We start from the raw sequence: 25928 nt of genomic DNA, 5'->3' as shown, positions 1-25928 counted from the left end.
GAGTGGTCAGAAAGAATCAAGACAGGGGAGGAGAGGCATTTTAAGAGGGCTGGCTTGATCGAAGTCTTTTTAAAAAAAAAAAAAAAAAAGAGGAGTTGGCAAAGTTAACTTTATAGTCAATTTTAGGCACAGAACAGAAACCAGAACCTGACAGCACAGTTGAAAAGTGGAGACAGATTTAGGATGGAGGGTAGAAGAGAGTGGTGAGGGAATAGAACAGGTCCCCTAGCCAGAACTTGGATGATCAAATTGGAAATATTCTGTCCATTGTTCTTTTAAATTGGAGTAACAGGTGTAGTGAGAAGAGATTACAAGGATTACATGCCCTGCATCACTGCAACACTTCCACACAGGTAACTGGGAATGGGGGTTCTACTCTTGGGTTAATTCAAATCCCTAGTCTCCTGCATTTAGATTTCAAACCAATAAATAAAAAAGGATTTTGAATCATTTTTAAAAAAAATTAAAAAAATAAAACTACATTTCCCAGAAATCTCTGCAAAATAGAAAGCTGTATAGATAGTGCCACCCTATTCATTTTTCAAACACCAGAAGTACAGATAGTGGTTTTTAAGGTAATGACACATGATTAGCATGATCTACAGATTTAGAAACACCCAAGATGGAATGCTGGCTAACATTTTTTTCAAAGGGCAAGTCACATGGCCGATTGCCAAGAGGCTGTATGGATGACAACTGTAAAAAACTGGAAACACGACTGTTCTCATATTTTTAACATGAGCTCATAAGGTTAAATATTTACTATTCTACTTTCAAAACTGGATGGAGCACACCTTTAACATCACAGAGCTCAAAATAGAAATATTCAAGGACTCATATACTCAAATATTTGTGATGCTTGGCAGAAGGATTCCTAAAAAAGGTATTGCTAAATACCGGTACAGCATAACATTCCAAACAATGGCATCTCTGTTTATAAAAACAGGAGTTTGCGAAGGTCCTGATTCTCAAGGGTTTAAGCTTTTTAATTAAATAAATAAAAAGGCAACTCCCATTTTCACTCTGGCTGGATTGCCTGCTCTGTTCAGTGCATGAAGGACCTTACAACCTCATCAGATAAAGCAATCACTCGTGCTGGGCAATGCAAGGGTTAAGAGAGGATGTGGAGCAGCGTGTGAGAAGCACAAAACAAACAGAGGTGATGAGGTATGAACCACAAACAGCACAGCTCGCTAAACATGCCTGCTTTTTCTTAGCACTTCAAATCCTTAGAAGTTACTGTTTAAACTCGGACACAGGAACTGAAACAAAAAGTACAGTACAGTACATTGAAAGTGTCCATCTATCACACAATGTAATTTAGATTATTTGCTGCCTGTCTAGATATTGACATACTATAGTTTACACTTGTATTCAGTATGTGCAGACAGAAAGCAGACCTTGTTTAAATACCAGTTTGTTTACATTGCCCAAACTAGGTTTTAGCTCTAGATACTGTACAGTAGCTTCCTCACTACTTCGAACACAGCTTGCAAAATGCAAAACTGTTAGCCTCTTTCAGCAGTAGTTGGTTAATTATAATTTTCACCATGGGCTCAGAAGGTTAAATATTTTAATTCTATTTTTAAAACAATACGGAGCACACCTTTTTAAATGCCAGAGTTCAGATCTTCGAGGAAGAACATAGTTCTGCTTCTTGGCACCATGGCAACAGTTGAAAAAAGCACTTAAGGATTCCTAACAATGTTTTGCCAAACATAAGACGTCAAACATGTTTTTGTCTAACTCAGATGGGACAGGTTATCAAAACAATGGCATCTCTGTTTTTAAGACAACACTTGAAAACCCAGGCAGCTGGCAAGGAGACTGGTACTCAATTGTAAAGGCAAGGGAAGGACAGCTTTTCTTGTTTTGAAATCAGCACATTAAAATGAATGGATTTATTTAACACCTGCCGACAAATACTTCTCAAAGGCAATTTCGAGTAGGGGTATCAGCACAGCCCTAATCTGCATTGCTTGTAACGTGGATCCTGTAACAGGCTGTACAGTAAAGGGATTCTTTGGAGCCAGCTGCTCTGCAGAGAGTCTGCTGAACTAGAAGCAGCGCCTGCTCCAGAGCCTTCACACCTGCTCCAGCCTAGCAGCGATTGCAGGGAGGGATTGTTATTAAGATCCATGGCACGGTCCACTGTTTGCATTACTGCAAGAGTGTCTTTTCGCTCTGTAGAAGTCAAGACAGAGATTGCAGAGATGGAGGGGCAGACATGTGTTGCCCCATTCTACAGTGTGTTCAGAGTGAAAGCAGATTTCATGGAGGGCAGTCCAAAACCAGCACAAAGTCACAGATTGAGTGCAATGACTTCTTTTCCCCCAGCCATACACCAGCATTATAGCTACCATTGTGGGCACAGCATTCTGGTCTTGCGGCCACCAATGTGCCCACGGGCACGGCTGCAGAACGAGGACCACTGAATTAGCACGGTCTCAATGAAAACGAGGCAGAAGATCTTGAAGTTTGAAAGATCATGGGTTTAATACGTTTTACGATCACCTGCTCTGGCCAGAGCGAAAACCACAAAACCCATTCTTATTTTTTCAATAGTGAATTTGAGGCTTAATTAAAATTTACACTACAGAGCTTTCGGAGGTGCAACGAGGAAATCATTAAACCCACAGCGTTCAGTTTCACTCCTCAGCATGTGCAATGAAACAGCTTTTGGAAGTTCCCTTTAAATTTTAAAAGTTTACCTAAAAGAAAAAAAATCCAAAACAAAGCTGACTTTTGTACTGCAGTTTCATACCATTAGGCTTTCCAAAGCCGATTACACCACCAGAACACTACCACCCTTTCTTCAACACTTACAAGATATCCATCTTTTGTTTGAATGTAATGTACTGCTGGGAGCCAAGTGTGTGCGTGCAATAAAAATGACATTACAATGAAGACTTTGCAAACAGCAATCCCTACGCGGAAACGGTTATTTATGCACAGTGTATATTTTGTTGAACACAAATCAATCCAGTTTCTGTGATACAAACATATATGTCAGCAATAGACCAGGGAGCAGTTTGAACCAATCCTGCTTTTACTATGGAATTTAATAAGACACACCGGTGCTTGTTACCTATACACTGGCTAATCAAGCTTGTATTAAAACCTGGAATGGGTGAAACTGCTGTGCAATAGGAGTCCTGTAAACTCCAGGTTGTCAGCACTGCAAGTTCAAACCATCCCTTGTCTGCTACTGTAAAACAAGCTTCAGTGTCTATTTTTTGACAGATCCAAGAGTCCTGCCATCTGGTTTTGACCTTCTGTGCCATCTGTGGGTAAACTGCAATCGCTTCAGATGTGATCAGATGTGCTTTAACTAGAAGTGGTGACTCCCCCCACAGAATTGAGTACAGCATGTACTGTGCAGCCTCAAAAGCAGTTGAACTTTCTAAGTCAAAAGCACGCAGAGCCAATTAAATTGCATTACCGGGCCCACTGTACTGTACACCTAGCCAATTCAAGAGGTTTCTCTCAGTTCAAGCTAGAAAGAACCCCAAATACCTTCACTTATACCCCGTTTCCACTAGCCACGCCTAGTGGAAACAAGGCATGAGATTCATCACAGTCGCATGAGCGGTTCTCAGATAAGCTGGTCCTAGCTAATGAAACACCTAATCATAGGGAAGGGCGATTAAAATGATATCTAAAAACGGAACTGATGCTGCTAAGGGGGTGTAACACAAAAAGAATGTGGTACATTACAAACGGTTCTTTGTATGGCAATGTAATTTGTTTCAAATAATTTCAATCAATTAAAAGCTAAACAGTTGGCCTGTCTACAAGTTCAGACAGCCACTCTGCACAAACTAGAAAACAAAGGACAGACTATTCCCAGAGCCAGTGCAATATTCTGCAGCACAGAGGCAGGGAGTGCAAACAGGAGGGCAGGCAGATAGGATCTTCACAGCTGATGAGCGTATTATCAGGGCAGCCAACCGTCTCCCACTGAAAGCTGAAAAAGATGCCATGTCTGAAGCTATTCATCTATACGAATGCTGTTGTTCAGAGCCAAACCATCCAGCAACACAACTGCATTGCAGCCTGGTTAATGCTGTACAGCTGCTTACTGTACTGTACAGCAATCTGAAATAACACAGGTCTTTCCAGTGTAAAATCTAGAAAACAAACAAAAAAAACTGTTTGTGCTACAACTACGAAATAAGAAAGAGTACCATTCCTCAAAGTAATTTGTGATCTCTACCTCTGAGCTGCACAAACCGATTATTCAATTGATTATTTGGACTGAGCTCTCCACAGGAGGGTCATTTGTGCTGATCAGGCTAATTGACCATTTATAGTGAAAGAAGAAACAGCTGATCCATCATTCAAGCCACTCGCACACCTCCACTATGAAGAGCAGGTTCTGGCCATTACACATATTGTACATTCTTATGGGGCTGTAGTTTTAATTTCTATAGTTCATTCAAATAGAGTACTATTAAATAGCCTACTATTGTAACATTTTTGCCATGCAAGTAAAATGGCCTTTTAAAAAAAAAAAAAAAAGCAAAACAGGTGCAAAAGCAGACCAAGGAAAAAACTGTAACATGAATACACACTAGATTGCACTGTGCTTTTATACAATTACATCACATAGTGTGCAAACTTTAACAGCAGGAATGAACCCAGGTAATATTTTGGATAAAACATGAGGTGGAATCCTTTTGCCATTCACTTTCAGTGACAATCCAAATCATGTTCCATGCAGTAATAGAGTACACAGTACAGTTTGGCTAATGCACCGTCACAAAGTCTCCAGTTCTAGCCTGCTACACCCACTAGTTACTGTTAAATAAAACCTAAATTTCAGTGAAAGACGGCAATCACAATGGGGATTATATAAACCAGTGTAGAAGAGCAGTAAAGTGTGGTTAATTCATATGGCCGGACAATATTTCAATAGGAACAAACAGCTTGTTCAAGGAGGGTTTGCGGTTACAAGCAAAAATATCAGTGTTGGAATCAGACTCCTATTGCATAGCCGTTTCAGCCATTCCAGGTTTTACCAATAACCTAATTAGCCACAGTGTCTAGGTAACGAGCTCAAAAGGTGTCTTATTAAATGGTAGTAAAACCAGGAATGCAAACTGCTATGGAATGGGATGATTTCAAATGATTGTATCCAGTACTTCAGGATAACAAACTTGAGTGAACTCGCGTGCTGCACTTTTGACCCATGCCGATCTCTTCCCCCAAACCTGTGATAGTGTACAGTGATTCAAAAGGAGTGTTGCATATCCACATTGCCACGTGTAGCCATCGACTGCACTTTGGTCTCAAGCAGAAAGACTGAAAAAGGTTTCGTTTTAGAACAGGGAGATTCCAATGAACTCAAATCTCAAAACAATAAAAAGGTGCTGGTGGAACATTCATCCTTTCCACTGCTCTTCAACTTGAAATGCTGCACAACCAGCTCCAGTGGCATGGACGCACTTATTCAAGTCTATATTAAAATAAATACATAAAATACAGCAAGTCTACAATAACAAAACAAAAAAAGCATCCCATATTTTAACAGTCCCTCCGCAGACGTGGCACGAATCACATGGTGTGGGAGATCTTGTTCTTCACACGGTTAGCCTTTCATTTTCAGCCCTCAGCCTGCCGCTAACTCCAGCCCAGCGCTTACAGGAAAGCACCAGGGTTTCAGTTTTTTTTTTTTTTTTATGTTTTATTGTTCTTCTCAGGAGGAGTCTACCAAAACAAAAACAGTAGGGCCCTAGGCCAAAAGAAAATAGAGAGCCCAGACTAGGTACACTTATTATTTTACTGTCTACTGGCATTGCCGTGCAACGTGCCAGAAAGCTGTACAGATTTAAACAGCGTTAAAAGTATGTCAAAAAATGAGTAAAAATGATATTTTTACTTAGCTTTTACTGTAGCCGATACAGTATATTGCAGAGGTTTGACAACTGGACAAACAAAGGTTTTTTTAATGAACTTTGTGTACTGTAAAGACAAGAATCTTGGTCAATCCTTAATTAGGAAGTGAAAAATTACAACTAGATTATTTCACAATGTTCTTTTTCTGAGGCAGCAGTTTTAGATTTTAAAAGACTATTTCAAATTAGGATCAGACTCACCACTCAAACTGTACAAAAAACCCAAACACTATACAAGAGCTTTTCTGAAGGATCACTTCAACAATTGAGAAAGAGGAGACTGCCATATAAGGCAATCCCTAGTCTAAAATAAGACGTGTGTCAAATGGCAAGCTGTTCATGGCCGTATAAAACACAATTGATTAGAGCTAGCAATTACAGAGAGCTGTTGGGACACTTTCCACACTAAAAGAGGTACTGTTTTACTGCAGAGCTCTTTTGTAACTTGAATGGCGACAGAATGTGGAAAAAAAACGCTCTGAAGGTCACGGCACATTGACCTTGATTGGTGTGGTATTTATTTATACAAGAACTTGAAAAGGTCCTTCAACTGCTTCCAGTAAGCTGCATGTTAACAAGTTATTTTGCACTTCAGGCATTCATGTTGAAAACACAAAAACAATGAACCCATGATTTGGGACAAATCAGAAAACAAACAATTAAACCAAAATTTGCACAGTTCATTTAACCCTTTAAAAAGTACAAGGAAAATGTGTCACACAAATAAGCATGATGCTAACTTTCTTATTTTTGCCTATATTAAAGACTCTGGTGTTTCTCACTGTATGTTACAGATTCCATAACAAACTGCAGTCAATATGTACAGTATGACAGGGGGTGTCATGGCAACAGAACAATCCAGGTCAGTGTTGATCTGTAATCCGCTTTAAGGCTGCTGTAAATCTCAAAAAAGGAGAACGAGCTAAACCGTTTACCTGTGAAAGAACCCCAGGGGGAACAAATTAACCCTCTGCAAGCTGCCTAGATTCCAAGGAGAAATCTGCTTCACACGTGTGGTGCACACACAGGGTTTTGAGACTGGGGGACTAATTCCTACCCTCTACAGTGTCAGACCTTCAGAGTTGTTCAAAGTTAAGAAGTTAGCAATGACAAGCGTACCGCAGTGTTTTTGCATGGCATTTACCAGGCTTTGCCCATGGTTATACTCTGCATTTACCATAGGTTACCCTGGGTTGCAATGGAATATGCTTTACCGTACCTTGTTATTAATTTACAATGCTTACCTATGCTTTATTACACTTTGCTATGCTATTACTACAGGAAACTTTCATAAAGGCGGGAGGGAGTTAACAGTTGGAAAAGAGATTTGAAGTCCTTTACTACAGTAATACTGTACACCTTTAATTGTAAGAGGTGAATGATTCACTGTGTATCAATGCATAGTGCTCCCATCCTTACACAACACTGTACATTACAGAGACTCGACTACTGTATACATAATATTCCACCAAATCGTTCTTGAGCGGCGAGTTAAATGTGAATCATTGCTGGCATCAATACATGCTTTCTCAAAATAGCCCGGCATTAAATGATCATTATTTCAAATACAAAGCTATAAACAGCAGCATCTCAGCATCTCACTCCGTCTGATTACAGCTAGACCAAAAGAGCAGGTCTGAACTACCACCGAGAAAGCACTTCTGTAGGAAGCCCCACTTTATCTAAAGCGAGAACCAGCTGAAGAAAAAAAAGGGGAGGCAGGTGAAGTAGCCAACAGGATGAAAAGAAAATGGATTTTGAAATTTGGTTCGCACTTATTCAAAAGCAATGCACTTCAGATAAAAACTACAGCAGGGATACTAATAGTCTGGAGTTTAAACATTTTCCAAATATTACACATTAGGGTATTCTAACCAGTCAAAAGGCATGCACATCAACTACAGAGGTCTGCTGTAGCGTTTTACAGTATTGTGTGTAGTGTTAGGTTCTAGTCTTTTCTAGATAATAAATGCTGTACAGATGCAGCCTCATCCCCCTTAATGTTGCAGTGCATCATTAAAAGTAGCACTCCAATGGAAAACTTGTCATAATGTTTATTTTGATTTGTTACAAAACTACCCAGCTGCAGCTTGGTGATTATTATTATTATTTATTTATTTATTAGCAGATGCCCTTATCCAGGACGACTTACAATTGTTACAAGATATCACATTATTTTTACATACAATTACTCATTTATACAGTTGGGTTTTTACTGGAGCAATCTAGGTAAAGTACCTTGCTCAAGGGTACAGCAGCAGTGTCCCCCCACCGGGGATTGAACCCACGACCCTCCGGTCCAGAGTCCAGAGCCCTAACCACTACTCCACACTGCTGCCCAAGTAGGACAAGTTCTCTCACCTGCGACAGACTGCGACTCTGGTAAAGGTCAGCCACACCTCCGACAATAGCAAGTGAGCACAACACAAAGACAGGAAAATGTGTTTGGCCAAGCATGGTGTAGCTGGAATCCAGCCCAGACTGAAACACAAAGCAAAGCTCCAGGAGTAAATCTGTTTTTAGTCTTCCGAATAGAAACCAACTTCTTATTGTGACCGATTGACAAATTGTTCTTAAGCATCTAGATCCCAACATTTAATGAACTAGAAACCAAGATTAATAAGCAAAGTTGAAACTCAATCTCTTGAATCTTAAAAAGGCATGATGAACCTTTAAGAGAAAAAAAAGGCATCTGGGCAAAGTGAAAAGCCTTGAGGAAACCTGACCTCTGCATCTGTATCCTTGGTTCCTTTATACTTGACATTAGAAGGATGGAGAGATCAAATCAACATGGAGATGAGAGACCCTGCAGTCTTCCAAACCCAGCAGTGGGATCGTGTTTCAGAGTGCATTTGCAGCAGCTGTAGTCGTATTTGATCCACGCTGATGTTCTCGTGTGAAGTCTGACATGTACAAACAGTTGCTCCGGGTGGGAGCTTACAGTTTCAGCCACGCTAAAAGACACCACCATCACCATGGCTGGTTTCCAGACAAAGATCACGGGACTGAGCATGCTGGTGAGGAGTGAAACATATAAATAAAATAAAATAAAAAGCACTGGACCAAGAACGACAAGGCAGGCAATGCCATCTCTGATTACTTGCTAGAAGCAGTTTAATGGTGGGGGAATCAACACAGGATTGCAGTTTGTTATAACAAATCAACAAAAAAAACGCAGACTGTCTTCCTGATCTTAGGAGCATTTGTGATTGCACATGATTCACGGTGATCAGCAAACAACCTCTTTTCCATGTATCTTTATGGCTGGTTTCACAGAACATGATTAGCACTAATCTTGGATTACCTTACCTGAGGTTACCAGTGGTTATCGGAGGTAAAGTTCTCCAGTATTTGTGCTAATCAGGGTCTGTGAAACCAAACATTAGCTGTACAGTAAGTGAACACCTTTGATGTGCGAGAGGATCACAGGGAGTAGGGTGGCTTTGTTCTGCCTCCCAAAGCACAGGAAGACTGTTTAAAATTAGAAGAAAAAAAAAAAAAACTCATCAGAACTAGAAGGAAAAGCATCATACAAATTACACTATTACATTAAAAAAAAATCTTGTTTCTGTGCACAAGTCTTTCCATTAGTTTAGTCTGAACGTTTATGAATCTTTCCCTTTTTAGAATGACACACCCCAGCTCGGCTCTAGAGAACCTTGGTGGTCTGTTTTTATACAGATTAAACCATGCTGCCTTGCTGTTAACGTGCTACAGTACTTTATTAACTTTCTCTACAGTCTCCTCTGGATGCTATCATGTCACACAGTGCAGATTGCACGCCCGTGCAAACATTAATTGTATGCAGCCTTTGGTTTTCATCAAATGTCTACAGTATCAGGGGGGGTTTGCAAGTTAGCAAGGCAAGAGTCAGGGGGTGGCCCCTGGTCTGCGATTTGGAATCTGTTGCAACAGTCATCACTTCATACGATACGCAATAAATAAAAGAGAAAAAAAAAAACCATCTACAGCGGCTGCAGCAATAAATCAATAACCGCGACAATGAACAGATGAAAAAGCTTTATCTTACATCTTAAAGATCATACAGTATTCCATAAGCTGGGTGCAAGATACACAAATGAAAAAGAGGACCAAAATCATTCAGATCGAGGGACAGTGAAAGTAAAGCTGTCCTCTGATCTCGAGGAAGAAGCAAGATCATGCTTATGTGAAATGGAGAACAAAGGTTACAAGGAGCAGGAAGGAAGCCTGGGTCCCTACAGCTAAAGAGAACCAAGAACTGCATGGCAGGCTACAACACTGCACTACAGTGGTGGCCCAGCCACCAGGGGTTTGTATTGGAGTGTGATCACTGTGGCAGGACACTGCAGCTCACCATTGCAGATACTGTACTGGAATAACACCCACCCCAGATGACAGCAAGCATTAGAAAAATGGTAAGTGCAAGCATATCAAAAGGCAGGCTTAATTTTTTGAAAACAGCTGCCTGATGCTTCACGATCTCCCTGTGTAACTGAACTGTTTGGTAAACACTGTACTCCACCCCCTTCTTCTTCCTGTCATTGTCGTTACTAGTCAAAGCCTACTCAGAACCTGCCATCACACTGATTCAAAGCTGTCTCTGCTCAGCCATAGTAATTAAATATTGCAGTAGGGGTTTGTCTTTAGGAAACATGCAGGGCGTGCCAGCAGCAAAGTAGGGTCCTGGGGCTTGGAACTCATGCTAGCCCTGCACCCAGTCCAGGGCTTCAGAACTTTGTTTAGGTACATTATTGAAACGGCCAGGTGCCAGGAGTTTGAACATATCAGATCCCCAGTACTGTAAACCTGCTCAGAACTGATCATATTATCACAACATGATAAATCTCACCTGAGTTTGAAGGGTTACCAAGAGAAGTTTTTCACACAGCTACTGTGCAAGGCCATGTATATACTGTAATATACTAAACTGAAGGTAGTTCAGAGTCTCAAGTCTCTGGGTCTTACAGCAGAATCAACTATAGTTTTTTTTTTTTTTTTTTTTTTTTATTGAAAACCCAGACTTACTGTTTACGTGTTTCTGGCAATTCCCAGGCAGGCTACAAGCTGTCCCATCATTTTTCTACCGCATGCAGTATATTCACAATTGACCATTGAGACGCCAGGAACCAGTGACGTACAAGAAGCTTGATAACATGCAAACTCAAGCTGTGCAGCAAAATTGCTACGAGTATTCGTTACGCATTACATTTCAAGCTCATGAAATATATTCTTTCAATACGTAAAACCCCCAGTACACAACTGATCTGGTCTGGAACACAGACCTGTTTTGAAGTTCAGTTTAGGCACTTAATAACCTTGAACTTGTGAGCGCTGTGCCGGCCGCGGCTGCATGAAAGGGGATGAGTTTGTTTGCTTTTGGAAGCTGAAGCTGAAAGAAGAGAAACCACAGAAGATGGCAGTGAAGATTAGGTAATGATTACTTCATTAGGTTCCCAGGACTGGCCGAGCGTGGTTTTCCTAAAGAGAACAGTCCAATGCATTAGGATATAGTTACTTCAGTATCTGCAGTAAACACAATGTCAACGATAAGAGATATGCCGGCCTCATTTTTAACTGCCTATTGCCTCCAAGTTTAAATAACAGAGTACATAACAATTTAACATGCTTTTGGTAAAATAATATCACCATTACTGAATAAAGAACGTCATCCTGATCACATTTTAATACAGATCAAGTAAACACTAACACAGCTGGTGGTAGGTGCAGTCAAATGTACTCAATATCACCCTAGGGATGGAAATAAGACTCCCATTGCATAGCAGTTTAATAAGGCACACCTGAGCATGTTACCTATACACTGTGGCTGACCAGTATATCAGAAGTGAAGGAAAGTCTTCCTGCCCCAGTTGCACTGTGCAGGAGGGCTATAGGAGGGCTACACTGTGTCTGTACTGTGCAGGAGGGCTACACTGTGTCTGTACTGTGCAGGAGGGCTGTAGGAGGGCCTGGCACTTGCCTTGTTGATGGCTGTGGCATGTGCTGTAGCTAAGAATAAAACAAGGCTCTTCCCATGGGAACCAAAAAAAAAGGTGAAATAATCCAGGCATAGAGGCCTGGGCAGCGCTTTTATCACTATAAAAACACAACAAAACAATGTTACAGTACAGGCCACTCAGAGTTTATCATTACAAACTGGTCTATTGCTTTGCGTGTGCTGTAGCTCTTTTGGTAAAGGCGCAATGAAGATGTGTCTGAATTAAAATAGACAGTCAGGAAAACCAGGTTTACTCTGTGCTTGCACAGGGATCGAAACAAGACTCCCATTGCATAGCAGTTTGATCCATTCCTGGTTTTACTGGGAGTTTAATGGGACACACCTGAGCTTGTTACAAAAGGCATGTCAAACTCCAGCAAGGTCTTCATTCCAATTTAAGGTCTCAATTAACATAATTGATCTAACTATTTGTTCAGTTGGACATATTTAATAATGATGATTTTAAAAAAAATGTACTTGATTAAAGGCACACTACCTCTGAAACAATTGGAGGCCTGGAGAGAAGTGTTACATTTGTCCAGTTAATCAAATAATGAAACCAATTAAGTAATTGAGAGCCCAGGGGGGAACGAAAGCCAGAAGACACTGCGGCCCTCCTGGTATACACACGGTGGCTAATCAAGCTCGTAGTACAACCTGGAATGGGTGAAACTGCTATGCAACAGGAGTCTTACTGCCACCCCTGCTGTGTATTCTGAAATGCACACAACAGTCCAATTGACTTGACTTTTCGAAACCAAGAAAAACTTTACAGTGCTGACCTACAGGTTTGCTGTACTGTAGTTATGATTCATTTTGTCACCATCACTGTGCTACATTATGTGAGGGGGTAAGAAAACCACTGGATATTTGCTTTTAGCTAACGACCAACAGTTTCCAGGGCGTGTTTGAATTTCTGCATCCCTGCGAGCTATTGTCCGCAGAGGCAGGCTGGGTGTGGGAGTGTCACTGAAGAGGTTTGACATGCAAATACCACCAGCCAAAGAATCTTCAGCCCTTCAAATTAGAATGCGTGAAAGGGTGCCGTTTTCTACAGAACGTGTGGCATGTTCAGCTTATTTAATACAGTGACACTAGTATTTTTTCAATATTATTTTTTAAACTATTTTCTAAACATAGTTAGTGTAACCCTATTAATGCCAAATATAGTACAGGGATGGAAATAAGACTGTTTATTTAGCAGATGCCTTTAGCCAAGGTGACTTACAGAGACTAGGGTGTGTGAACTATGATTCAGCTGCAGAGTCACAACAACGTCCCACCCGAAAGACAGAGCACATGGAGGTTAAGTGACTTGCTCAGGGTCACACAGTGAGTCAAGTGAGTGAGCCAAGATTTGAACCGGGGACATCCTTGTTACAAGCCCTTTTCTTTAACCATCAGACCACACAGCCTCAGGACAGTTTCACCCGTTCCAGGTTTCAACACGAGCTTGACCAGCCACAGAGTACAGGTAACAAGCACAGGTGTGTCAAAACGCATAGTAAAACCAGGAATGGGTTAAACTGCTATGCAATGGGAGTCTTATTTCCATCCCCGGAATATATATACATTTTCAGTGGTAGGTATTTCATATCACAAACTGCTGTTTCCTGATGGTGGGAGCAGACGGGTTAAAATTGAAGTGTCAGTACAACTCGCCCAATATTAATCACAAACGCCCTTGCTTGAATTATTGAGCTCCTGGTTTTTTTACACAAGGTCCTTCCACAGTCTGAAGTAACTGGGAAACTCTACTGCATGCTGCCTTTTCAACCAACTACTTACCAACCAACAACTGTAAGTCTATTGAGCAAATAACCACAGAAAATCACATTATCCTATAGTGCTAGACAGGGATGGAAATAAAATTCCCACTGCATAGCAGTTTGATCCATGTCTGGTTTTACTAGGAGTCTAATAAACGCCTGAGCTTGTTACCTGTACACTGGGACTAACCAAGCTTGTAGTAAAACCTGGAATGGGTGAGACTGCTGTGCAGTAAGTCTTATTTCCATTCCTGCTAGACAGGGCCCCCTATTCCCTCACAAATGCATGCTGTGTCTAATTTAAATCTGGCTTTGCAGCACATAACTATATTAGTGTATATTTATCATTATCCACAGAGTACGACCCCTCATGCAAAAGCCTAAATTGGTGAGGCGGCAATGGAGTTTACTTAATTACCAAATAAAGTTAAAAACTGGCCACCATCCAAAAGGAGAAGAGCATGTCTAATCTGCAGCAGTGTACAAACCGTCACTCCCCACCATCAGCAGAGAAAAAATCATTGGGTGCTGTTTTCAATATACAGTACAGTGGTGTTCACATCACCTTGTTGTAAACACCATTCTCGTGCTAACCCTAATCCAATCAACGTAACCCAATAACCCCCGAGTCGTCTATTAACTGCATAACGCTAGTGTTTATGAAGGTAATGCCGCTAACTCGTATTTTTTGAAGCGGAGAACCACGAGTAAACGAGTTTATATCAACGTGCTAATTACCGGACACACACAATCTAGCAATATGGTGCCTTCATTTGTATCCAAGAAGACTTAATTAAACAGACAAACTTTAAAACGCTTCCCAGTGATTTGTATGCATAAATAAATAAATAAATAAATAAATAAATAAATAAATACTACTTATGACATTTACTAAAGAACTATCGTATTTATTTATTTATTATATTCAGACAAACTTGGCTACCGTACTGGTATATTGTTGCTGGGTATTATTTGAAGCACTTAACATCCACAGCACGAACCAACCAAAAGGCAGCTATATTTTAAAGACAATATCAAAAGTGTTTCATATTCCTAATAACAATAAAATAATGTAGGCTACTTTTGCTAAACTGTTAAGCAACAGTGGGTATTAATACACGCTTCACAGGATTAGCCCCACTAATATCAAACACAGCAAAAACATGTTTTAGACCCGGTGTGGATATACTTACTCTGCAAAAGTTGGGTTTGGACAGGGGTTTCTTGAAGAAGGATGTCCTGGCCGTGAAAAAAAACTCTTCGGAGTCATCTTCTAAACTACTGTAGCCGCTGCTCATCGTGCTAGTCCACGTCATCGGAGACAGAAAATAATAAGGCCCCCACTCCGAATAAACGCTCCGAAATCCCTTCGAAATCAATTCAAAACAAACGTCTCTAAAAAGTTGCAGCTATCCGGCGAAGCGGGGTAACCTGCCTCCAGAATACCCGAATCCCAAGTCAAAAACAGTGCGTATGCAAAGTAACCGGCTTATATAATGTCGTGCTTAGTCCCTTTTTTTCAGTTCACAAAGTTAACGTAACGTTTCTAAAACACCACCCTCAGCCGCAAGGTCTTTATTAAACACAACCAAGCCGATTTTAGTTAAAAAGTAGATTCAGCAATCTAGTACTGTAAAGTTTAACCATTTCCGCTTGAGCCGAGTAGATAGGTGGTGCTGTTCCAGTATGAAAATGCAGACTAGCCTAACAGCCCTACTAGAAATCTGTTTGATTTACACTGGCGAGAGCACGCCCACACCAATACAGACGAAGTCACCATCTCTCCACTCACCCAATGCTCTCTCAGCAGCTGCTCTAAACAAGATAAAGTTACTTCTTGAAAACAAAGGTGTCACAACACAACAGAACACAGCGCCCGACTGCTGCGTCATCTTTATCCGATCTGCAGTAATCAGACATCACAATAGAAGGTGATAAGGGATCGTTAACAACCACAGGTCCGCATACAATGAGTCTGCATGCCGCTGACACACGGAAATACTGCAATTGTTTTGGTTTTGTATGTAAATATTAAACTTCGAAAACAGTGAGGCGAGGCTCACCGCTTCAGGCAAATCACAAACTAGCTTGCAACACTTTCATTTTAAAAAGGTATTTTTCTATGTTAAATTTGTAAAAATGCTCAAACCGTTTAGTTGCCTGTAGCGCGCAAAAAGTTAAAAGGTATTGTATTTCGGTATATTTTTTAATATATGGGTTCGGTATCTACCATGTACAGTATTTGCACACAATTACTTTTAAAATATTACAAAACGTTTATTTATACAAATGTTTTAAAAAAAGAGTAATTTGATACATTTGTAAGCAGGGAAAATAATATAATTTGATTACCATTGATTACTGGCTCCAAAAAGTAATCCATTACATATTACTGATTACTGTATTACAGAAGTAATATATTAGTAATTACTTATTACTTTTATATTACTTTTGCCAATAATAACACACATAATAGATCATGTGAACAGCATGAAACTTTAACACAATGAGTTTTGCTGGCTGATTTCCAACTGAAGTAATGAAAAGCAATCTTTAATTTTGGCCCTGAAAAGTAGTCTGATCACTTGTCAATATTAAAAAATACATTTAAGTAATATCTCAGTGTGATCAGTTACTCAAAAATGTAATCTGACTACAAGTATGTTTTTAGTATATAGTTACTTTAACAACCCCGTTTATGAGACTATTCACTGCAGAATTTAGTTACTGAAAGAGCTCAACCATGTAGAAAATGTAAAACACTTCTTACCTCAATGAATAAGCAACAGAAAAAAGCAAGTTTGCAGAATTTCTTTTTGTCCTGCATACTTTTTTAAAAGCTTTCCTTTAAGTAACGGATAGTTCAGCTGGGACAGCAAAAACTAGAGCTACAATAACCAAAGATGAAATGAATACAAAACAAATGAAAATCTAGTTTTCAGTCTGCTTGCAACATTGTGTGTCGAACCCTGTGGGACAAAATCTTTACCAGAAATTCAAAGTGGTGTTTCACTGCAGGACTCTGTAATTTGCCTTTCACGTCAAGGGAATGCCAATACCTCAAGAACCAACGCAAACACCCAGAAGAGGAACGCTGTGTCCTTCGAGTAACCAACTAAACGAAGGCTTGTAGCTAGAAAATAGTTTCGCTTTATTCAGAGCTCACTAGCAAAACAAACAAACAAACAAACAAACAAACTCACTGTGCTTTTAGTAGCATTCTATATAATACAGGGATGGACACAAAGCTCCAAGCTGCATAGCGGTCTGATCCATAACTGGTTTTACTAGGAGTTTAATAAGACACACCTGAGCTTGTTACCTATACGCTGTGTCTAATCAAGCTCATTGTAAAACCTGGAATGCGTGAAACAGCTATGCAATAGGAGTCTTAGTTCCATCCCTGTAACATATCACCACAGATCATGTAGTAATAAATCAAGAACTTCATATTTTACTGTCTAATAGTGAGCAGAAAATTAAAAGCAAAAGTAAAACCACATGGGTTTGTTTTACAATACATGTATTGCAGTAATAAGCAGCAGTATTAGTAGTCTTTTGTTTTTGATTGCGTATCCATACTGGAGAGTGAATGGCGTTACTGTCTAAATGGACATTAGTCCACAACATCTATATATATATATATATATATATATATATATATAAAAAAAAACACCATCACGACTGAAATACTAATGCTGATACGTACATACTGATGCTTGTCTCTACTGTATCCCCTGGTAGGGGGTAATAATTACTTTAACTGCATAAAAACTAGCAATAAACTGCTGGTGAACAATAACTGCTCCTTCCAACAACTAAGTCTCTTGTCTGTTTTTGACTGTTACAGATGTTTTTGTTTTTTACAGTCGTTTTATAGAACTGGTAGGAAATTCAACTTTGCTTTTGCACGTCAGAAATGTAACTGGTATTTCCCCTTCAGAAATGCGCCCCAGGAAATGTAACCGGTATTTCCCCTTCAGAAATGTGCCCCTCCCAAGTTCCAGCTGCTTTGAACTGCCTTGATTAAGATGGAGATGATCTGTTAGTTTCAGCCCATCCTTTCTTATTCCAGGCTGTCTGAATGGAATGTACACTGCTGATTTGGGGAGGGATAGACTAGGGGGGAGGTTTAGGATAGGGCTGTACATCATTATCAATATTTCAGCTCCAGTAGCATTATCTACAGTCAACCAGAGTCAGAGGCACATTGGTAAGTGATTAACTTAACTATTGTATTGCTTAAATATTGTCTTTAGCGCAGTTTAGCAGCTGTTAACCACTACTACTGTACCTATCTGTCTCACCTGTCATGCTATGACTGTCTCTCACATCCCTGTTATTCTGTCCTTTCAATCCCGTCCTCTGTCCTCTCTCCGCCGCTGCTCCCCTAACCCCTCTAACCTCATCCCTCTGCCTCTCCCCCCTCCCACTCTCTCTGGTGCCCTCTGGAACTGTCACTATTCTGCTAAGAAACCTGATTTCATTTCTGCCTTTGCCTCCCACCTCTCTCTCGATTTCTTTGCTCTCACTGAAACCTGGCTCTCCTGATAACACTAACTCCTGCTGCCCTGTCCTCTCTCTACGTCCTGTCCCATACTCCACGTCTCATTGGACGGGGAGGTGGGACTGGTCTTCTCCTCTCTCCCTACTTACTTTTTTTGTCCCCTTTGACCTCTCCTCACTCTCTGTTAACACCTTTGAATTTCACGCTGTCCAACTAACCTCTTCCTGTCAACTCCTGCTAATTGTACTGTACCGTCTCCCTGGACCTCTCGCTCACTTTGTCGATGAACTCAACTATCTCCTCTCCTTCCTCCCCTCTCTGTCTACCCCAACCGTCCTGTAAGGTGATTTCAATATCCATCTCTCCAACCCCACCCACTGTGCTGGATTCCTTCCTCTCCTTCACTCCTTCAACTTCTCTCTCTCTCTCTCCATCCCCTCCTACCCACAAAGCTGGCCATCAACTGGACCTCACCTTCTCCAGGGCCTGCTGCCCCTCCACCCTCTCTGTCACCCCTCTGGACCTCTCTGATCACTATTTCATCTCTTTTTCTCTGTCTCTCCCCTCTCTCCCTACTCCACCTACCCCCACTGTCACCTCCCGCCATAACCTCTGCTCTCTCTCCCCCTCTGTCCTTGCCTCCACCGCTCTCTCCTATCAACTCCTTCTCCCAACTCTGTAGACTCTGCTATCTCCACGCTCTTCTCCTCCCTCGACTCCCTCTGTACCCTCACCTCCCGACCTGCCCGTCCCTCCCCCCCCAACCCTGGCTCTCCTCTGTGCTCCACTCAGCAAGAACCAAACTGCGCTCTGCTGAAAAGAAATGGAAGAGAACCAAACTCCCTCCTACCTCTCTAACCTCACCTACCAGGTAACCTGGCGTGACTCAACCTCCACACCTCGCCCTCTCTCAACAGGAGTCCCCCAAGGATCAGTCTTGGGTTCTCTCCTATTCTCTCTCTACACCCGCTCCCTGGGCGCCCTCATTGCATCCTATGGTTTCTCATACCATTTCTATGCTGATGATGCTCAGATCTTCCTCTCCTTCCCCCCCACCTCTAACCCCACCATCCCCTGGGGAGAGGTACGTGCTATAGAGGGTTTGTTTGAAGGATAGTCAACTCAAATGTTTACAAGGTGTTTTTGCATACCCTTGCCTGAGCGATGGTTATTTTGAGAAGGCATCACATTTTTTTCAGAGAGAACATGCGTCTAAGCTACAGAACACCGCAGGTGGCTCTGCTTCGGTTGTGTGTTCTTTACATTGAAGTAATGAAATGTTACACGCTCAGGGATCCTGAATGAAATGCACTCACAGCAAGACGTTGCACTGCGAAAGCATCCTTTTATTGGAGGAGCTACAGTAGAACAAAGTGGAAGCGGGGAGGCATGCTACTGTGGAAGACTGGCTTTTATACACACATAGAAAAAAACTTTTTGTTCTCCACTGGTTCTGTGACCACATATGCCCTTACACCCTTTAACCGCAGCTCAACAAATAATTAAAACAAAACATTTAAAGAGGAATAAAGATAACGCTGTCATTGGAATGAAGCTGATGGAATAAATATGCACATTTACTGTATGAACTATAGACTATGGACGCAAATGAAAGACAGGTACTAGTGCAAAATAAAAGCATTTACACAAAAAACAGTCTTTTGGGTGTTAACACAGGACTTTAAGGAAAGGGACAATTTAATAGAAGGACAATGCAAGTTTTGATTACAATTAGCGGGTGATTCAATTAACCAGTGATTCTATTAAGGGGTTATTAAATACCTGGTAGTATCACTTAGGATTCCCTTTGATCTACAGCGATATTAAAGTACAAAACCAAGAACTAAAAGATATCTAACAAGGTAGGGAGGGAGTGGGGTATTACTAATGTTAATATGATGTAAGAAAATTGGTTATAAACTTTTGGTTTGCTTTCTTTTTCAACTACCACAAACTGATGTGCAAACGAAGTCTGCCTCCTTCCATTGTTTGATGCACAGAAGACAAGGCTATGAAAAAGACACCAAGAAAACTACGATTTAGCATTAACTAATGAACCAGGTCTGCAGCTTTAAGAAAGCAATCTCAAAAATCTTGTGACCCTTCAAGTTTTTATAATGATGAGATCATGTGTAACTCAGTCTTTAACCTAAAAGATTGCATCTGTCTTCTGCAACAATAGATCAGTCAGAGAAGGGCCCACTATCCATCCTCATAGAAGCTAAACAAACATTAATCAGACCATTGTAATGAGATCCCTGTAGTGCACATTTACACTTCCAAACACATTGGGAATGGAGGGAGCTCACTAGACTGAAATGTCTGCACCTCATAAACTTGTATTATCTTCAATGGTTCTGATCCATATTAATAACATGTCTACATTTTTAATATGAGGAATAATAATAAATACCCAATATAGCCATGATTCCCTTATAAAAGTTTCAGATAATAAAAGCAGAGCAAACTTAAATAAAGCAAAGTGAAAGCATGATAAAGCATAGGTAAGCATTGCAAAGCACAGAGGGGGACTGTACTGTATGGTGAAGTATACTGGATAAAGGCATCTGCCAAATAAATAAAAATACTAAATAACCTTTATAAAAGTTTCCTATATTAAAAGCAGAGCAAAGTGCAATATAGCAGTGAAAGCATGGTTAAGCACAGATAAGCATTGTAAAGCACAGAGAGGTACGGTAAAGCATATTAATAAACATGGCAAACCAGGGTAAATGGACCAGAAAGGGCTGCGTGACTCTCACTAGATTCAAAATAGCTATAAGCCGTTAACATTTAAAACCTGCTTAAACTATGATGCTATCTATGTCAAGCTTCCATGAACTGACTGCAGCTAGACGGCACTGTAGTTATGAATGAGATCAAACCAATTGATTCCCAATTGATAAACATGAACTTGTCACAGCTACAACACAGGCAGGTCTAGTCTTGTAGAGAAGCAGGTACAATTCACTTTGGTCTATAGTTTTAAGTCTCCCAGAGAAACTAAATTAAACCTCTAGCTTCAAGCCGAGTGTCCCACAGTGTGGTTTGGAAGATATTCATTGAATTACAGACGTGCTCAAATTTGTTGGTACCCTTACAGCTCATTGAAATAATGCTGCATTCCTCCTGAAAAGTGATGAAATTAAAAGCTATTTTATCATGTATACTTGCATGCCTTTGGTATGTCATAGAATAAAGCAAAGAAGCTGTGAAAAGAGATGAATTATTGCTTATTCTACAAAGATATTCTAAAATGGCCTGGACACATTTGTTGGTACCCCTTAGAAAAGATAATAAATAATTGGATTATAGTGATATTTCAAACTAATTCATTTCTTTAATTAGTATCACACATGTCTCCAATCTTGTAATCAGTCATTCAGCCTATTTAAATGGAGAAAAGTAGTCACTGTGCTGTTTGGTATCATTGTGTGCACCACACTGAACATGGACCAGAGAAAGCAAAGGAGAGAGTTGTCTGAGGAGATCAGAAAGAAAATAATAGACAAGCATGGTAAAGGTAAAGGCTACAAGACCATCTCCAAGCAGCTTGATGTTCCTGTGACAACAGTTGCAAATATTATTAAGTTTTAGGTCCATGGAACTGTAGCCAACCTCCCTGGGCGCGGCCGCAAGAGGAAAATCGACCCCAGATTGAACAGAAGGATAGTGCAAATGGTAGAAAAAGAACCAAGGATAACTGCCAAAGAGATACAAGCTGAACTCCAAGGTGAAGATACGTCAGTTTCTGATCGCACCATCCGTCGCTTTTTGAGTGAAAGTGGGCTCCATGGAAGAAGACCCAGGAGGACTCCACTTTTGAAAGAAAAACATAAAAAAGCCAGACTGGAATTTGCTAAAATGCATATTGACAAGCCACAATCCTTCTGGGAGAATGTCCTTTGGACAGATGAGTCAAAACTGGAGCTTTTTGGCAAGTCACATCCGCTCTATGTTCACAGACGAAAAAATGAAGCTTTCAAAGAAAAGAACACCATACCTACAGTGAAACATGGAGGAGGCTCAGTTATGTTTTGGGGCTGCTTTGCTGCGCCTGGCACAGGGTGCCTTGAATCTGTGCAGGGCACAATGAAATCTCAAAACTATCAAGGCATTCTGGAGCGAAACGTACTGCCCAGTGTCAGAAAGCTCTGTCTCAGTCGCAGGTCATGGGTCCTCCAACAGGATAATGACCCAAAACACACAGCTAAAAGCACCCAAGAATGGATAAGAACAAAACATTGGACTATTCTGAAGTGGCCTTCTATGAGTCCTGATCTGAATCCTATCGAACATCTATGGAAAGAGCTGAAACTTGCAGTCTGGAGAAGGCACCCATCAAACCTGAGACAGCTGGAGCAGTTTGCTCAGGAAGAGTGGGCCAAACTACCTGTTAACAGGTGCAGAAGTCTCATTGAGAGCTACAGAAAACGTTTGTTTGCAGTGATTGCCTCTAAGGGTTGTGCAACAAAATATTAGGTTAGCGGTCCCATCATTTTTGTCCATGCCATTTTCATTTGTTTTATTATTTACAATATTATGTTGAATAAAAAATCAAAAGCAAAGTCTGATTTATATTAAATATGGAATAAACAATGGTGGATGCCAATTACTTTTGTCAGTTTCAAGTTATTTCAGAGAAAATTGTGCATTCTTCGTTTTTTGTGGAGGGGTACCAACAAATTTGAGCTCGTCTGTACATTGCCATCTACTAAAATACAAAAAATAGGCATTGGAGAGGGGAGTGAATCCCAAGAGTCATTTAAAATGGAAGTAAAGGTATCCTGCCCTCCACGCCACCTGCAGAAAATCCAAAGAGGCTTATGTTACAGTAATCCTATTCAAATTCCTTACCTCCATGCTCAACCCCACGCCCAGGTGTGGACAAATCTACATCTAGGCTTATTTAATGTAAGATCTTCTTTTTTCAAAAAGCTCGTTCTACTGGGCAGGGAGGTGGACTTGCCACAGTTTATAGCAAAGAACCTCACATAATGCTTGATATTGTTGAAGCATATTCATCCTTCGAAGTTCTTACAGCCAACATCCTGTTCATAATATAACAGTCTACCATCCACCCAAGTTTCTGTAGACACTGACAGTTAAGTAAGATTATTCTACTGGCCGATTTTAATTTCCATGTTGATATTATTTCTGACTCTAATTCCTTAGAATTCCTTAGACTATTAGATTCATTGGATTTTTTATTACATGTTAATGGTCCTACACATAATCATGGCCTACCCTAGATCTGGTATTTTCTCGTGGCTTAGCTGTAAAAATATTCTTAAATTAGATCTCACCATCTCAGACCATCTTCCCATTCTGTTTGAGGTTGATATACCTGGATCTGCTAATATCACTCACCGTACAATTAAAAGCTGGGCTAGCAATTCTATGACTGCTATCATATTCTCTAAATAATTATGCACAAATCCACTCCCGAATTCCTTATCGGTGGAGAAGTTGGCTAATATTTACAATACTACTCTATCTGATATGTCAGACATTGAGAGTGACCTTTGAAAACAACTCACCATGGTTTAATGATTCCTGTCGTACAGTAAAAAGTGACTGAAAAATAGAACAAAAATGGAGGGCATCTAAATTGCATGTTCAATTTATCTCTTGGAAGGACCATCAGGCTAATTACAGGAAGGCTCTGTCGTTGGCCAGATCAGCATACTATTCAAATTTAATTCAAACTAATGTAAATAATTCTAAGTTTCTTTTTAACACCATATACAAGTTAATAAATCTGCCCAAAAACAATGCTACTATTAAGTCTGATTCTTCTCTTAGCTGCACTGACTTTTGAAACTTTAACAATAAAATAATGACCATTAGAACCCAAATCACATTGATTCCTTCTACTCAGGAGGCTCCTAGTACACAGCTCCGAACTAATACAGATACCTGGAGGACTTCTCTCCAATTACCATAGAGGATTTGGAAACAATAGTTAAACAGATGAGAACCACTACCTGTCCCCTAGACCCAATTCCTACTTCACCCTTAAAATATATTTTTAATACTGTTAGCAACCACATTTTAAAAATTGTAAGTGGTAAAACCAGTACTTAAAAAACATAACCTGGATCCTCAAGTCCTTATTAAACTAGGCCAATTTCCAATCTACCTTTTTTAGATAATTTTAGAAAGAATAGTTGCAACCCAACTAGAAAAATATATCACTCTAAATGGAGTCATGGAGAAATTCCAGTCTGGATTCCATAGCACTGAAACAGCCCTTGTAAGAGTTGTCAACGACCTGCTCTTAAGCTCTGACTTAGGCTCTCCTTCAGTATTAGTTCTCTTAGATCTGAGTGCCGCATTCGACACTGTAGACCACTCCATTCTACTTAACCTCCTTGACTACACTGTGGGACTGTCTGGCACGTTCTCCTGTGGTTTAAGTCCTATCTTGCAGACAGATTCCAGTTTGTCTCTTATGGGGAGGACATATCTGAAAGGTCTGATGTCCTATATGGGGTCCCACAAGGCTCTATCTTGGGTGCACTGTTGTTCTCACTATATATGCTTCCTCTGGGTAACGTTATCTGTAGACATGGGGTGAATTACCACTGTTATGTGGATGAGACACAGCTTTATTTGTCCGTAAAGCCAGGATATACTTGTGCTGGTGGGCTACTTACGGCTTCTCTAGCAGATATTAATGATGACTCTTTTGTTGCTGATGCTAGTGGGTTCCAAAAAACTAATAATGTGGTATTACAAGAGCCTAAGCTTAGTAACTTCTCTGCAGGTCTTAGATCAGATATAAAAAACGTAGGTGTTATTTTTGACCCTGCTCTGTCATTTGAGAAACATATTAGAGAAGTTACTAAAGTTTCCAACTATCATTTGCGAAATATTGCAAAAATTAGACACATCATTTCCATATGTGATGCCGAGAGACTCATGCATGCATTCGTATCATCCAGGATTAATTACTATAATGCACTCCTCTCTGGTATCCCAAAAAGTGTGCTATTTCGACTCAGTTCGTCCAAATGGGCTCCCGGTGGAGTTTAGAATTGATTTTAAGATTTTGCTTCTAACCTATAAAACCCAGAATGGCCTGGCACCCGTTTATTTACAAGAGTTCCTCACCCTGTATGTACCCAGCCATTCACTGAGATCACAGGACGCAGCTGCTCAGGAGAACTGAAGGTTCAGTGGGCGTCCTCCGATCCCACGACCGAGCAAGCTTCGTCTTCTACACCCAGGAACATGAGAGTGGATGTCAGCAAGCTACCGGCCTCTGGAGGACAAAGGACAGCTCTGTAGGTGTCCGTTTTTGAGCTCACTCTGTGCCTGTCCAGCAGGGTCCACTGTGGCGCGATGAGGAGAAACAGTCCCTGTCGGTTTTGCCTCCCTAATATGCGGCGCACCAGAGCCAATGCAACGCTCCCTCAGGAATCCACAGCGAAGACTGATGACTTCACACAGCCAGGACATGAACCTGCACTCCCCTGACTGTGTGACTCACCCGGCACACCACACGGCTGTGCTTTTACCAGGGGAGACAATTGGGGGACCTCACATGACTCAAGAAAATAAGAAACAAAATGTGGCAAGCAGGCCTTTGCATACAGGAAGCTCCTGAAGATTGGAAACAAAAAGTATAAGAAATGAGCACAAAGAAATAGAAATTCAGAAGCACTTTATCAGACTAGTTGAGACAACGGACTGAGTTTGTAATACTTCAGTGTAAATGCTGATATTTGATTCGCTGCTTTTATACTGGAAGTTTGAGTGTATTTGTAATGTTT

The 25928-nt window shown here is 40.6% G+C and overlaps 1 protein-coding gene across 2 annotated transcripts in view; it reads right to left on the bottom strand.

Moving 5' to 3' along the window:
- The window catches only part of LOC117414668 (ras association domain-containing protein 3-like), an 82990-nt gene that overhangs the window by 14438 nt on the left and 42624 nt on the right, over positions 1-25928 (bottom strand). Inside the window, exon 1 of one of the 2 annotated variants that reach the window (XM_034024432.3) lies at positions 14837-15429. The exons of the other annotated variant lie outside the window; for it this stretch is intronic. Within the exon in view, the coding sequence (XP_033880323.2) occupies positions 14837-14959 (123 nt within the window). The 5' untranslated portion in view covers positions 14960-15429. Of the gene's footprint in view, positions 1-14836; positions 15430-25928 lie in introns of those variants that run through there. 2 annotated transcript variants of the gene reach the window in all.

The sequence above is a fragment of the Acipenser ruthenus genome, chromosome 7, assembly GCF_902713425.1.
Source record: "Acipenser ruthenus chromosome 7, fAciRut3.2 maternal haplotype, whole genome shotgun sequence".
NCBI lineage: Eukaryota > Metazoa > Chordata > Actinopteri > Acipenseriformes > Acipenseridae > Acipenser > Acipenser ruthenus.
This window is presented reverse-complemented; position numbering and strand designations above follow the sequence as displayed.